This window comes from Hemicordylus capensis, chromosome 4 (genome assembly GCF_027244095.1).
Source record: "Hemicordylus capensis ecotype Gifberg chromosome 4, rHemCap1.1.pri, whole genome shotgun sequence".
In the NCBI taxonomy this organism is placed as follows: domain Eukaryota; kingdom Metazoa; phylum Chordata; class Lepidosauria; order Squamata; family Cordylidae; genus Hemicordylus; species Hemicordylus capensis.
The window spans coordinates 277,370,673-277,386,189 of NC_069660.1; the positions used below are offsets into that span (position 1 = coordinate 277,370,673).

Sequence of the window (15,517 nt, forward strand, 5' to 3'; positions counted from 1 at the left end):
GTTTACCAGGTTGAAGAAGAAATGCGTCAGTTGCTGCAGGAGACTGCAAACAATAAAAAGGCCATGGAAGAGAAAATAAAACGACTTACATTTGCTTTGAGTGACATTCAGCAAGAGCTCTGAACTGTCAGATTTCTAAATATTTCAGTCAGCTGACAATATACTTGACTGTAGCAATGTGTTTGGCAAAATTCTTCATATTGGCTTGACATGTTTGCACTTCATGTACAATATTTTCAAAATAAATTGTTGTTAAACTGTCTGTGGTAGTGATTTTTATTTACCAGAATAAAATTAATTCATTTTAAAAGAGAAGAGCAATGATTGGGGTGACAATGACTGAGGAATTTTTGTTCTTGAATCTTGTACAAGTGTTTAGATTTATGAAATTATCGTGACCTTCTGTCCTCCAGAATGAGTATTACGTCCTCCAGAAGAGTATTTCTGTCCTCCAGAATGAGTATTAAACACAATAGCTCTTGAATATCTGCAGCTCAAAAAGTTTGTATTAGAAGCAGTTCAATTTTGTGTTTTCTCTCTCTCCCCCATTTATCTGGCTGCTACATCATATGCATACTATTTAATAAGGATCTTTAGCTTTGTGAAATAACTTGTAGTACTTTTTTTCTATATTTTAATCCTTAGGACATTCATAAGCCTGGGTTAGGATCCTACACGTGGAACGCCTTTTGTTTAGTTCCTTTCTGACCGCCAAAGAGTTCAGCCCGTCAGCTAGAGCTCCTCAGTTGGACTTGATTCTACCTACACACACACACACACACACACACACACGTGTTTTTGACTTAGTGCTAGACTACTCATTGCTAAATGGACTTGGTTTTGTTAACTGATTTGGTCTGTTTTCCCAGTTTGACATGGCTTGGTTTTAGTTTCTGATTTCTGAATGGACACTGGTGGGGGGTTGAATTTAAGGAGTGCAAGGATTGTGGAGGAAAGTTGCCCTCGACAGATCAGCATGACTCTTGTTTGTTCTGTTAAGCTGAGGATCATAATACAAGGACCTACAGAACTTACACATCCTTCTCTCATCGAATTTTTAAAAACCGGGGACTTGGGTTCAGGGCAGCTCTGTATGAGCAAGCACTTCATCCCCTGACACAGCCGCATTCCCTGCTGCCACCTTTGTCAGTACCAACCTCTATGTCAACACTGATTAAACTATCAACGTCTACTTCAGCTTCGAGATAAACATTGGGGGAGCATATATTGAAACGCCCAGTGGAGATCTCAAAAGATTCTGCCTCTGGGAAACCATAGGAAACAAGGAAAAGATTCTCAGATTGAGGAACGGCTTTGAGTCGCCATCAGAAGTGAAGACTCCACAAGTTGATGGATGCCTTGGCATTGAAGTCCATTGAACACTGTCCCTGTTGGGTTCCAACAACGGTGGTGCAGGCATCTCCACTGGCGATGCTGAAGACTTGATTCAGATTTTCTGGGAGAAGCCAGTTCAGCGGGTACATCAGATTCAAAGGTTACTGGGGCTTATGGCCTCATGAAATGTCAATGTTCAATATGCCCATCTAAGGATGCATTCTCTTCCATTATGGTTTCTCTCCATTTTCAGACCCAATATAGATAGTCAACAGATGAACTTGGATATCCCTATGGGAGTTTTGGAGAAAGGTTAAAATTTTGTTTAAAATCACCTGATTGCCCATTTCTCTTGCGGGTAGGGTGGTAGGTACCACACAACCCACTTTGGTGGCCCTAGGAGCTAATAATGGGGTGTTTTAAGTTCCCCCGTTGCTCACTATGGCTGAAACAAGTGAAGCAAGCACTGCCATAAGCTCGACCAGAGCAAGTTCAGCCCCATTTTGACTGGGTGCACCTTGAAATGCAGAGCAGAGATTGAAGAGCAGAGCAGTGAGTGAAGCACAAGTCTGTCTCAAGGCCAGACCTGGAACTCATTACAGCAATCACCAAGAAATATTAAAAATATACACACTGTCCATTTCTTGCCACAGTACTATCAAACCAAAAAAACTACACCTCAAGGAAGCAGTCACCCAAGTTCTGCCTTTGCCAATCTGAGATCCAGTAAAACCAGATAGTTATAGCAGTAAAAGCACAGCATATTATACTTAGTGCTGAGAAAAGAAAACCACAAAATCAAACCTACCTTCCTCCTCCCCTGATGTATCCTCTTCAAGAGAGGCATACAGATTTTCTCTGCCTCCCAGTCCCTTTTGAATACATTTTGAAATTCCCTGTTTAGGCTCCCCCCACCACCACCCATGGGGGCACAGTTGCCCATGACAACACTTGATTTGTATGATGATAAGCCAACCGAGAAGCAAGGACATTAAAATTCAATCGGGAGCCAGTGCCAGAAAACTAATTGGCAAGGGAGAAACAGCCCTCAAAAACGGCACTCGAAACGTCAAAACATTTTGATTGAAATGGGGTGGTTTTGTTCCAAGCTCGAAACAGGCCCTTTAGTTGGAGGGTGTCATGTTCCAAGTTCAAAACACTTGAAACAGCTTGTTTCAAGCTGAAACATTTCAATAGCAATTTGTTTTGCACACCCCTACTCCAGAGCAAGTCCAGGAAAACATTCAATGGGGGATGCATTCCAGTGGAGTTGGAGGAACAGACTACTGTATATGTTTCCTCCCTAACCTCTGCAAGGTAGAGTAGTGGCTAAAGCTCTCCAAGAGAATGTGTCCTGCATTTTTCTGACCCCCTGGTGGCCGTGCCAGGCATGGTTTCCATTTGTGTTCAGATGGTCAGCATACAGGTACTGGCATCTACCTCAATGTCCAGACCTGCTGTCCTAGGATGCGGGTCAAATTCTACATCCCAGTCTAAGGACACTAAAGCTGACAGCTTGGAAGTCAGTTTCTAGATAGAATACTTTTAAAGGAAGAAAAGGTCTCCACTAGGAGGTATAATTATGCTTACAAACTGAAGAGATTTAAGTTGTATGCAGGTGTACAGAGTTTTACTCCTGAAGATATGACTATTACACAAATACTTTTATATTAGTTTAAAAAGCAGTGGTTTGGCTAATGTTTCTCTGAAGGTCCACTTGGCACCAATATCTTCTAAACATAAGGGGAGTCTTGAAGAGAATTTTGCAACAGCTTACTGCTTCCTCCTCCTGGTATTACTACATACGGTATAAATACAATATCTGCCAGCTCTTTGTGGCCCCACTACTGGTACTTCTGGTGTGAAAAGTTATTGTTTGTTTCTTATAAAACACTGAACTAGAGAAGAGTGGATTTTTGTTGTTGTTGTTGACTGTTCTGAACTTGGTGTAACGCAATCGCTGTTGTTGACTCAGAAACGCCTCCCTGAATTCAAGAGTGCGTACTTTCAGGTGTGTATGCACCCCGGATCAAAGCCGTGATCCGAGGTGCAGATCCATCAAAGTGTGGTGCGTGGTTACTCGGAAGTAAGTAAAGAAAACTGACTTCCTAGGAAATGGACGGAGTGCGGTTTGCAGACCTTAAAGATCTTGCTGCTGCTGCTGCTGCTATTAGAGGGGACCCCCGGACAGAGAAATCTTCCAGAAAGTAAATTTCCCTCCACCTTGTCCTCTCTCGCATTGTCTGGAGTACTGAGGGAGAAGGAAGAACTACCCTGCTGCTGCTCCTCCTCCCTGAATATAACTATTTGTGTTCTTTTCACCCCCCTCTTCTTCCCTCTATAAAACTTTGTCTCCCAGCAACTGCGTGGGCAGCGTCACTTCCTCTCCTTCTCTGGCCAGCCGCCGGGAAAGAGGGCTGGAGGCTGCTCCGCCGAGGGCCCAGCTGCTTCCCTGCGGAGGAAGGCAAGGCAGTCCGGGAGGGCCACGTGGGGCCGCTGCCGGGGAAACCCCACTGCCGAGCGTGGGGGGTAGGGGGCGGGGATGCAGCATGGCCGCGGCGCTGGCAGCAGAGTCGGTTTCCAGCGGCTGCGGCAGCGTGCAAGGCGCTATGGGCGCCGGGGGCGCAAACTGTAGCAGCAGCCGGCACGAGAAGAGCTTGGGGCTGCTCGCCACCAAGTTCGTGTCCCTCCTGCAAGAGGCCAAGGACGGCGTGCTCGATCTGAAAGCGGTGCGTGCGTGGGGGGGAGATGGTGGGCTTGTCCTGGAGGGCTCCGGGAGGGCAGGGAAGATCCCCGTGCGGTGGGAGCGGGGAGGAAGACCGCTTCAGAGGGGCTTTATGAGCGGAGAGCTCAACCTTTGAAATGGGGTCTGGTAGCGGGAAAGAGGGGGACCTTGAATTCTGCTTATGCTTTTATTCTGCCCGTTCTCCTAAGACAGGACATCCTGCGGTGGCTTTTTTGTTCTATTCCTCTTCTCCGTTTTCTTCATAACAGCCTTGTAAGGTAGGCCAAGCTTGGGGGTAGGGCTTGCCAGATCCTCCAGAACTGGCCCGGAGACTCTGGCTGAGTGTTGAAAACAGCCCTGGAAACTTTAATGGCTTGATATTGTGAAAAATATTGGAGGGGTGGGAGTCTTCCTCTATATATTCAGTCAAGACTTGACAACCCTACTTAGTGGTCATCCACATGGAGCTTCATCATTGAAGGGATTTGAACCAGGAGCTGCCTGATGCTATACCTCACTGGTATTCCTGTGAACACTCATCCCATCTCATGTATGCCTTTTATGAACATCCTTCATTTATGTAACTCTTTAAAAGTGTATAAAGGCACTTCTTTGCTTCATTTCTGAGCTCCTGCAGCCTCTTTGTATTAGTTGAGGTGTCTTTAGGGTGTGTGTGTGTGATTGTGTGTGTGTGTGTGTGTGTGTGTGTGTGTTAAAAAGGGATGAGAGAAAAGAGGTGTTGCTCTGTAGGAATAAAGTGTGCTAAGAAGCAAGCAAGCATTGTGGGTCGAGAAAGAAGCAGCATCTGAAAGGAACATAGCTGAATTTGTGAGCTGCTGGGTGGCATCATGCTGCCTTCTCATCTCTTATAGTACTTCTTATTTTGTATAATGGTTTGGAATCTGAAGTAGCTTGTTGCTATTCCCCTTTGACTGAATGGAAGACTGAGAGTGGTTTGTGCATGGCCTTGAGCCCTGCCACATGTTATGTTCAACACTTGCAGGAGTGCTCAGTGTACCAACTGTACACAGGTGCAGTTATTCACATGTTATGCTGAATGCAGGTACAGAAGTACACTTCCTAGCGGTACCTTGCATTTTAAGGGCCTGTACACAGTTTCACTTTTAAAATGGATTCTGATACAGTCATCCAAACAGACATATTATGGACATCTGTACACTCATACAGCATAATGTCTGAATAGGGCTATAGTGTGAATCCATTGCTGAGGTCTTCCCAAGTTTCACTGCCTTTCTGTTTATTTATTAATTCAATTTCTACACCACCCTTCCAAAAATGGCTCAGGGTGGTTTACACAGAGAAACAACAAATAAATAAGATGGATCCCTGTCCCCAAAGGGCTCACGATCTAAAAAGAAACAAGATAGACACCAGCAACAGGTGCTGGGGGTGGATAGGGCAACTTACTCTCCCCCTGCTAAATAAAGAGAATCACCAAGTTAAATAGGTGCCTCTTTGCCAGTTAGCAGGGGTTTATTGAATAATTGAATTATTAACTATTGAATAATTCTTGCTTTCAAATGCATGGGGTGGGGCACATGCTACTGTGTCATAAGGGCATGATAAGCTGTTTGCCCAGAAGGAATTGTTACCTGTCCTGAATAAGTTCAAATAATGTTTCTGCAATGGATTCAGACTATAATGTTGGTATATGGGAAAGGGTGAAGCTCTAGATCACAAGATCCTGTATAAAGGACATCCTTATGTTGGGTTTGTAGGGGGAAGTTTCTAGCAGTATGGAACTGAAACAGTTAAGGGAGCAGAGGTGAGATGAATTGTGATCAAGTGTCTACAGTGCTGGAATTAGACACAGATTCAGACCTCTGCTTTGTTCTGCATTCATTTGGTGACCCAGGGCAAGCTGCCATCTGTCACCAACTGTTTCTCACCTGTAAAATTAGATTGTAAACAACCTACTTCCCAAAGCTGTTGTGTGTACATACAGTGTAAAGGCTGCAAAACTATCAATTATCTCCCCTAGTGACCTGAGTTTCCGTAAGCTGTGTCTTGGTTTCAGGGAAAGCCTGTGATAGGCAGCCAGAGTTCCTAATCGCAGAGAGAAACTCTCCCGCTCTTCAGTGCTTTTCTTTGCAGATAAATGCTGAAGACAGCTAATCTGGGATGGTGGTTAGCAGCATGCTCCAGTTTTCCCTCTCCCAGTGTTCAGTGAATGTGAGAGGAACATTTGTGAAGAGGGCCAGGGTTGCAGTTCCCTCCCCAAGCATTTGAGAAGTCTCCCCCCCCCCCATTCTACTGAACTCTTCCCAAAAGCATATTTTCTCTTTCCTTCCTTCCTTCCTCAAAATTTGAGTTGCTCCTCAAGTTTTCCCTCTGTCTGCACCCTTTAAAAATAAGTTTTATCTTCTCACCAAATAAAGATATTTCTTGTTAGCTTAGCATGCAGTAGCTATGTGTGTTGATGTTACTGTATCCTTATCCTTTGATTGGAGTTCCCAGAGCTTTTGTCTCCAAATCATCCTGAGTGAACTATGTAGGGCTGTGTACTTAATGAGAAGCACTGTCCCTGTTACTGGTTTTAAGCTCAGTCGGATTTACTTCTGTATTTTAAGACCCTGGACTAACATTATGATTAAGATGCATTAAAATAATGTATGTGTGTTTTAAAGTTAGGAAGAGTGAGAGAAGAGTTTTGTTTTTCCTTTCTAAATTTTATATACTGCTTTTTGTCTTAAGACCTTAAGATGGTTAAACTGTATTGTACATAGGAATCTTCCATATACTGAGTCAGACCATAGGTCCATCTAGCTCAGCATTGTCTGCACAGACTGGCAGCGGCTTCTCCAAAGTTTCAGGCAAGAATCTCTCTCAGCCCTATCTGGGAGATGCCAGGGAGGGAACTTGGAACCTTTGCTCTTCCCAGAGCAGCTTCATCCCCTGGGGGGAATATTTTACAGTGCTCACACATCAAGTCTCCCATTCATATGCAACCAGGGCAAACCCTACTTAGCTAAGCGGCAAAGTCATGCTTGCTACCACGAGACCAGCTCTCCTCTGTATAAAAATACAATTAAAATAAGCAATGCTAAAGACAGCATGCAGATGCCAGCAGCAATAAAAGAAACTCTACAGTGAAATAAGCACTTTGTTCCCCTGCCCAGTTTGTCCCAAAGGCAAAAGGAGGAAAAAGCAGATCTTTGACAGCTATCTAAGGGCTGGAAGAGGGAGGGTGTTGCAACACCCGGGGTCTGCCATGGAGGAGAATCTGGCCTACATACTCAGCTGCTGAGCTCGGCAGACGTTTGGTGCGCAGAGCAGAGTCCCTCAAGAACAACTAGTTTGGAGCATAGAATCACATGAGAACAGTCAGTCCATGAGATACCCACGGGCCAAACTATGAATTTTCAGGTTGGAATGGGAGGAATAATGTGTTATGTCAGTGGTTCTTGAACTTGAATCCCCAGATATTGTTGGACTACAACTTTGTGGCTGGGCATGATAGGAGTTTTAGTCCAACAACATCTCGGGACCCAAGTTCAAGAACCCGTGATGTGTTGATTTGTATACTTTCTAGGGGTGTGTGTGTGTCCCCATTACAGTCTTAATTCAAGGATGTACATTCTAGGTATGTATTATAACAAACTATTTTTTTTAATGCAGCATCTATAGCCTTGAGAACAAATCTCAGGGGTGAAGAAACAAAGGTTGAAAATTGTTTTATGTTGTCCACAACTGCCTCTTTTTTTTTTTTTTTTGGTGGGGCTTGAATAAGCAAAAAGAAGTCTTCCATACTGCATCATAAACAATATTAACAAGAAATGTGTTTTGTCTCTAGTGAACAAAAACAACAAACACAATGCAGTCTGATCCTCCAAAGGTTTACATTGGCGTGGACCCAGGCCTCTTGCCAACCTAAAAAATTAAGGCTCAGAGCTTAGACTGCTGATCACGTTGGCTGTTACTTGCAGGTTGAACTTTACTCTTCCTTCTGCAGTAGCTTCCAGCATCACAGGGTGCTCTTCCCCCTGCCCGCCCCCCTTCAGCTGACTCATGCATGGCTAACTCTGAAAGAAATCATTCTCCCATATACCATCTTCTAAGCATATTTTGAGAAGGTTGTCTTCCAGGCATTTTGTATGAAGTTAATTGTCCTGCTCTCACATCAGGGAGAGGGACAGTGGTCCAAGACATCTAATTGCATATCTCTGTCTAAAAAATGTGCCCTTTTAGACTTGATTAATATTCCCCAGAAGGCTTGTCCACTTCTACAAGAGCAGTCTAAAGGGCTCTCCCATTTGCACTTCATCTCCCTTTATTGTCCTTTATCTCCTCTCTCCCACCAGGCTGCTGATACACTTGCTGTAAGACAAAAAAGGCGGATCTATGACATCACCAATGTTTTGGAAGGGATAGATCTCATTGAAAAAAAGTCAAAAAACAGCATCCAGTGGAAGTAAGAGAACAGTTTTCCACCCCGTCCTCCTCTCAAAGAATGAATGTTATAACTGTTCCGTGTTTTTGAATTGATGATATATGTCAGAGGTGGCCAACTTTTGAACTCCTTGCAACCAATCTAATCTTCAGACAGTGGTCTAGTCAGGAACAGAAATATATTTTGCCCCAGTAGAATAAAGGCTTCACAGTTATAACCAGAGCACCGCGTATGAAACTTGGGTTGGAATACTTGCTGAACCAGAACTTCAGCACTAAGCACAAAAGTGGTCATGGTATGTGGTGAGCCATTAAGCAATATTGGGACTTTATGCATGTGTACAACTTGTGCTTGCACAAGGACCAGTGTTTCCTCTAACAGGGATTCCCATATGCTAACTTGGCAAAGAGGCACCTTTTAACGTGGTGATTCTCTTTATTTGGCAGGGGGAGAGTAACTGGCCCTATCCACCCCCAGCACAGTACCTCCAGTGACTGTTGCTGGTGTCTGTCTTGTGTTTCTTTTTGGATTGTGAGCCCTTTGGGGACAGGGATCCATCTTATTTATTTGTTGTTTCTCTGTGTAAACCACCCTGAGCCATTTTTGGAAGGGCGGTATAGAAATCGAATAAATAAATACATTAAATATGTTGTTGACTACAACTCCCATAATCCCCAAGCAAAAGCCATTGCAGCTGAGGATTTTGGGAGTTGTAGTCAACAACACTGTTAGAGGGAACACTGATAAGGGCCCTTTCATCTCACAGACTCCTTGCATAAGTAAGGAGGAGAGCTGGTCTTATGGTAATGACATGGATTGTCTCTTTGCTAAGCAGGGACCTTATGCATATACCTTGGTTTGCAGTTGGTTGGGTGACTACATGTGAGTGCTCTAAGATACTCCCCTTAAGGGGGATGGGTCCATAGCTGTGGTAGAGCATCTGCATGCATATATGCATAAGGTCTCAGGTTCACTCCTTTGCCTCTGCAGGTACAGTTGGGAGAGACTGCCACCTGTAATCTTGGAGAGCCACTGCCAGTCAGTGTAGACAGTACTGAACTGGATGGACCAACTGATTTTTCAAAAAAGGGATCTGGGGGGATCTGGGAAATTACAAGCCGGTTAGCTTAATATCTATGCAGGCTAAATTGATGGAATGCATTCTCAAAGATAAAAGTGTTAAGCATATAGAAGAGTAGGCCCTGCTGAAGGAGAATCAGCATGGCTTCTGTAAAGGTAAATCTTGCCTCACCAACCTTTTGGAGTTATTTGAGAGTGTCAGCAGGAGTGTAGATCAAGGCCTGATCCTGCAGGGCTCTTCTTAAGTCCTAACAATCTGACTTGATGTAAGGGAGCTTCCAATGTAAGTCTCCATGAGCAGAGGAGCTTCTGAAAAATGGAGTAGCACTCTGAAAAATGATAGGATACAAGCCATAGTCAGAAACCCTGTTGCTATGATTTTTTAAACTGCTTTTGCCTGCATGTTGTCTACTTTTCTTCATTTTTAAGAGGTGTAGGTGCTGGCTGCAATACAAAGGAAGTTGTAGATAGACTGAAATATCTTGAAGCTGAAATTGAAGATCTGGAACTCAAAGAAAAGGAGCTGGATCAGCAGAAATTGTGGCTACAGCAAAGCATCAAAAATGTTAAGGAAGACTCCTCAAACAAAAGATATCCTTTAAATGTATGCTATATAATTATTCCAAGTAGGATTTTTTCAAGGATCAATAGGGAGATTGGAGTGCACATTTTAAAGTGATGAGTGATTTATATCTCGGTGGCTGCAGATTTCACTAATGGCTCATAGGAGTGGATTGCTAGGCTGTTTTACAAAAAAATAAATAAATCTCAAAGCAGTTCACATAAGAGGCCCACAGTATTTAAAAAAAAAACACAAAAAACACCTTGGGGAGACACCAGCAATCACCATAGTTGAATTTGTTCTCTGCCTGCTTAAGTATAAGAGAGGGACTTCAAAAGCTGCCTCTTCTGCCAGTTGAATTTATTGGAAATGAGTGTTGGGGACAGAGTTGCCTAGTAGGATCTGAGGAAGTTGAAGGTCTGGAGGCAAGATGACATGCCGGGTCCAAAATAGGACAATCTTCTATATAATTAATTCTCGTAGACAGGATGCGTGGGGATGTGGCAGAAAGGAGGCGATTGGCTGACAGAGGGGGAGACACACACAAGAGTTCCATCCACACATCCCGAGAGCACCGGCAACTGTTGCCGGCCTGAGAAGGAGAACTGGCGGCGAGCGAAGTCCTGCTGGCCTGAGAAGGACGACAGGTGTGGGTGAAGCCCCGCTGCCCTGAGGAGGACTACGAGCGGCAGGAGGAGGAGGGCTGTGCAGGAAGGAGCCGGCTGAATGGGGGAGACATGGGAGCCTTCAGGCAGAGGAGAGAATGAGAGAAAGAAAGAAACAGGAGAGAGGGAGCTGGGCTGGGGGCGGGGGAGACATGGGGCTAGGGGGTGGGCACAGGAGCCTTCAGCAAAGTGTCCCACTCAGAGCCTTCATGGTAAGCTAGTATTACATTAATAGCTATCCACTGACTTAGTCTCAATCAAAATCAGCTATAAGATGGGAGGGAACTCCACTTCAAATCATGGAAAGACATTTTCAAGGTTAACTGTAAGATATAGTAAGCTGTAGCCATTGCACTGTAGAAATTCTTTAAACCCTTCAGTTTCATTCACTGCTCTAGCATATGCCAGACAAAATATTAGCCCAAACACTCACAAACTTCTTAAACCTTCTTTGAAAAAGTTGCCAGTCTCAAGTTTTCATCTTATCCTTGTATTTGGAATTTTTCCTTGACGCAGACCACTTTTTCATATATTACCCATGAAGATATTTGTGACTGCTTCAATGGTAAGTTTGTGGGAAACTTGGTCCACTTATAAATGGGATGGGGGCAAAGGGAATATGGTGGTGTTCCTTATGTGGTCCATAGGCAGTACAGGAGGCCCTCTTTATTATCAGGGGTTCAATTTCCCACCTATTTCCAGGGTAACAACACTGCGAATAAAGAGACCTTAACCCTGTGAGGTTGGGGGTGTGTGTGTACGCGCTAGGTTCCTCAGCATACTTCAGTGTTCTTAAAATCACAAGAAAAAGGGGGGAGGAGAAATAAGCACAGCACCTCCAGCAACCTATAATCAGCTCTCCAGTAATGCCCACAAAACATCCAAATCCTCCAATGTCCTCTTTAAAAACAGCATTTGGGGGCGGATGGGTTGTAGAGAAGAGCCACAGAATGGCTTAGCACGACAAAATGGTTGCAGGAAATGACATCAGACGTCATTTCCAGGCACTCAAGAACCATAGATAGGCGGAAGTAGCCCTATTTTAACCCCGTGAATAAAGAAACTGGGTCCCTATGACCCAACCCCAGATATGCGAAACCACAGGTGTTGGGATCATGGATAGTGAGGGCCACCTGTACAGTCAATGGCTGGCATCCTGAGCAATGAATTGATCAGGTAATGAGGAACTGCAGGGATATAACTGAGGTTTATGTTCAGTTCCCCCAGTCCCTCTGCACATGCACTGCTGAACAAGCGGGTAGAATGTCCCTCTTCTGCCTGCACAGAGCACTTCTAGAATATAGGCAGATCCCAGACATTTCTCCCACTTGTCCCACAGCACACATGTAGAGGGACTGGGGGAATTGTGTCCAAGCTCCAGACACATTCCCACAGCCACTCATCACCCATGTGCTTTGACAGGATATCAGCCAGAGCCATTAGTTTAAACAGAATCTTTGAGCTAATGTTCCCTCTCCCTCCCCCCCTCTCCCTCCCCTTTCCCCCCCCTCTCTATTGATTTTGATTTTCAAAGATAAGAGGAGACCTGTCTTGCCTTAAGAAATCCTCAGGACCTTAGCAGAGGATGAGTTTCTCCCACTCAGAATATAGCATGCTGACACTTATTTTATAAGGCTGACTTGTATAAGGAGAGCTGTTCTTGTGGTAACAAGCATGACTTGTCCCCTTAGCTAAGCAGGGTCTGCCCTGGTTACATGTGAATGGGAGACTGGAAGTGTGAGCACTATAAGATATTCCCCTCAGGGGATGAAGCCACTGCTCTGGGAAGAGCAGAAGGTTGCAAGTTCCCTCCCTGGCATCTCCAAGACAGGGCTGAGAGAGATTCCTACCTACAACCTTGGAGAAGCCGCTGCCAGTCTGTGTAGACAATATTGAGCTAGATGGACCAATGGTCTGACTCAATATATGGCAGCTTCCTATGTTCCTGTGTAAATAGAAGAGCTAGACTCAGTAGCTGTGCTGCTGCACTGTGCTATAGAAGCATTGAGTTGGGAGAAGAATGTCTAGCTGGCAGAATACAGGGAAGTGAAATTGCCGTTTTAGGATAATATAGGGCTAAATATTAAAGGTACGTCTTTGGGGTAGTGAAATCCAAAACTGATTGTGAGGAGCTCCAAAAGGGTCTCTCCAAACTGGGTGAGTGGGCAACAAAGTGGCAAATGCAGTTCAATGTTGGCAAGTGTAAAGTGATGCACATTGGGACAAAAAACCCCAACTTCAGGTATACTGATGGGACCTGAGCTGTCGGTGACTGACCACGAGAGGGATCTTGGGGTCGTGGTGGATAACTCGTTTAAATTGTCAACTCAATGTGCAGCAGTTGTGAAAAGGGCCAATTCCATGCTAGGGATCATTAGGCAGGGGATTGAAAATAAAACAGCTAATATTATAATGCCCTTACACAGAACTATGATGTGGCCACACCTGGAGTACTGCGTACAATTCTGGTCACCACATCTTTAAAAAGGACATTGTAGAACTGGAAAAGGTGCAGAAGAGGGCAACCAAGATGATCAGGGGCCTAGAGCACCTTTCTTATGAGGCAAGGCTACAACACCTGGGGCTTTTTAGTTTAGAAAAAAGACGACTGCGGGGAGACATGATAGAAATCTATAAAATCATGCATGGTGTGGAGGAAGTAGATAGAGAGAAATTCTTCTCCCTCTCACATAACACTAGAACCAGGGGTAATCCCATGAAATTGATTGCCAGGAGGTCTAGGACCAACAAATGGAAGTACTTTTTCACACAATGCATAATCAACTTGTGGAATTCCCTGCCACGAGATGTGGTGACAGCCAACAACTCTGATGGCTTTAAGAGGAGTTTGGATAACTTCATGGAAGAGAGGTCTATTGACGGCTACTAGTCAGAGGGCTACAGGCCACCTCCAGCCTCAAAAGCAGGATGCCTCTGAGTTCTAGTTGCAGGGGAGTAACAGCAAGAGAGAGGGCATGCCCTCAACTCCTGCCTGTGGCTTCCAGCGGCATCTGGCAGGCCACTGTGCAAAACAGGATGCTGGACTAGATGGGCCTTGGGCCTGATCCAGCAGAGCTGTTCTTATGTCCTTATTGTACTTACGGACACATGCTTTTCTGTTTGTAGTAGATTTTTTAAAAATGTTTGGGCTTTTAAGCTGATTATACAGTGCTGTACAAATATGTTGAATTGAGTATATACTATGCAGGAAATCATGTTGAATTGAGTGTATAACATGCAGGAATGCACATTAATGTATTCAGTTAATATAATACTTGACAATTATTTCATGACAGGGGACACACTACTAGCAATTCAGGCACCCTCTGGTACACAATTAGAAGTTCCTGTACCCCACGTGGTACGTATAAACAGCTTTTTAATCTGTTTAACGGTTATAAAAAATGATGATGTTGGCTCCAAGCAGTGCCTGTGTTCTAATTTGGAGACTCTGCTTGGAAATTGGAATTTGCTTAATTATCATGGGAGAATATAGTGGTTTGTTTGTGTTTTACCATCTTTAGGGAGGCATCCAGACTATAGTGCAGAATTATTGCATAAAGAAATTCACCTCCATTCCAGATTATCCAATATATCTCTTCACTCCAGCCCCACCCCACACAGATTCAGGGACATGGAAAGAGCTTGTTTCCAACAAGAGGGACAATTCTGTCAGTCATGCATTGTCGCTTCCCTCTAAGCAGTTTCTCATATGTAGGGAGTGAATCTGATGGTGTGAAAGAAAATTTTCTCTTTCCAAAATCATCTGCCTCTCTCTTAATTGCCCCCCACTGCTCCCTGAGCTATTTCCCAGCAAACATTTAACTTTATTTCTCAGGCATTTCTTTAACTTTATCCTTCACTTTTTAAAATCCATGGAGAGGATTAAAACAGGATACAAAGTGGCAAAAATGGTGGTAGTGGATGGGAATTCAGTCTGATGGTTTTCAAAAGTATACAGGCAATATACTTTATTTTTAGCCTTTCTGAAGGCTAAACCTTTCTGAAGAGAAGGCAGCTTATGAGGGGTGTGTGTGTATTTCTGGCTCTCTAATAATTTTGGCACCTGACAGTTGGATACAAGGCAAGTTCACAGCTTGTATGGGAGGATGGCATAGGAGACCCTGACAGCAGGGGTATGTCCCCCCCCACCTTCCCAAACCAGCATGTTCTTTCATGATGGCGGCCACTCAGCGTATAGGCAACACCCCATTGTAACCCATGTGCAAACAATCAGATACAGACCAAATTCACACCACATGTGAGGGGGTCCTAGATAATGGTCACCACATCAAAGGACACAAAGTAGGCTCCATTTATTCTACTTAGAACTACTTGTTAGCTGCTGTTTCTGTGTACTATGTCAACCCAGCAATGGAAGTTTTGATTGGTTTGTCTTTCTCATTAATTCCATAAAATGATTGTGGTATGATGCTCATTAGAATAGGATATACTTGCTTGTGTTGCAAGCTAGTATAAGCTTTGTGTTTGCAGTGCTAAAGAATTGCCTCCATTGAGGTTCATTGTTTGAAACTGGATTCAGCTGTGATATCATAACTACTGCACGCAGTCAAGACCATTATGGGGGTATGCCTTAAAGACACTAGTGATGTTCATGGGAATTCTGCAGTTCCTAAGCAGGCATGAGTTTGGTGTACACAGCTACGTCCAGAGAACTCATTCTTCAATATCTTACAATGGCCATGTGTAATATGATGGGTTTGTTCCTGGTTACATAG

At 44.1% G+C, this 15,517-nt stretch overlaps 2 protein-coding genes and 1 long non-coding RNA gene across 4 annotated transcripts in view; 2 read left to right on the forward strand and 1 right to left on the reverse strand.

Annotated features, from left to right (window-relative positions):
• LRRCC1 (leucine rich repeat and coiled-coil centrosomal protein 1) overlaps window positions 1-262 on the forward strand; it is a 39,252-nt gene extending 38,990 nt beyond the window's left edge. Inside the window, exon 19 of the mRNA XM_053244470.1 lies at window positions 1-262. Coding sequence (XP_053100445.1) covers window positions 1-123 — 123 coding nt within the window. The 3' untranslated portion in view covers window positions 124-262.
• On the reverse strand, window positions 259-3,862 carry LOC128322704 (uncharacterized). The gene is made up of 2 exons (XR_008305893.1): window positions 3,475-3,862; window positions 259-1,626 (listed from the first exon to the last, which is right to left on the reverse strand). It is a non-coding gene; the product is annotated as an uncharacterized LOC128322704 (long non-coding RNA).
• The window catches only part of E2F5 (E2F transcription factor 5), a 19,929-nt gene continuing 8,236 nt past the window's right edge, over window positions 3,825-15,517 (forward strand). The window contains exons 1-5 of one of the 2 annotated variants that reach the window (XM_053244475.1): window positions 3,825-4,064; window positions 8,383-8,492; window positions 9,981-10,155; window positions 11,295-11,343; window positions 14,075-14,139. In XM_053244475.1, coding sequence (XP_053100450.1) covers window positions 3,885-4,064; window positions 8,383-8,492; window positions 9,981-10,155; window positions 11,295-11,343; window positions 14,075-14,139 — 579 coding nt within the window. In that variant the 5' untranslated portion in view covers window positions 3,825-3,884. The remainder of the gene's footprint in view (window positions 4,065-8,382; window positions 8,493-9,980; window positions 10,156-11,294; window positions 11,344-14,074; window positions 14,140-15,517) is intronic. The other variant, XM_053244476.1, reaches the window with a different exon arrangement.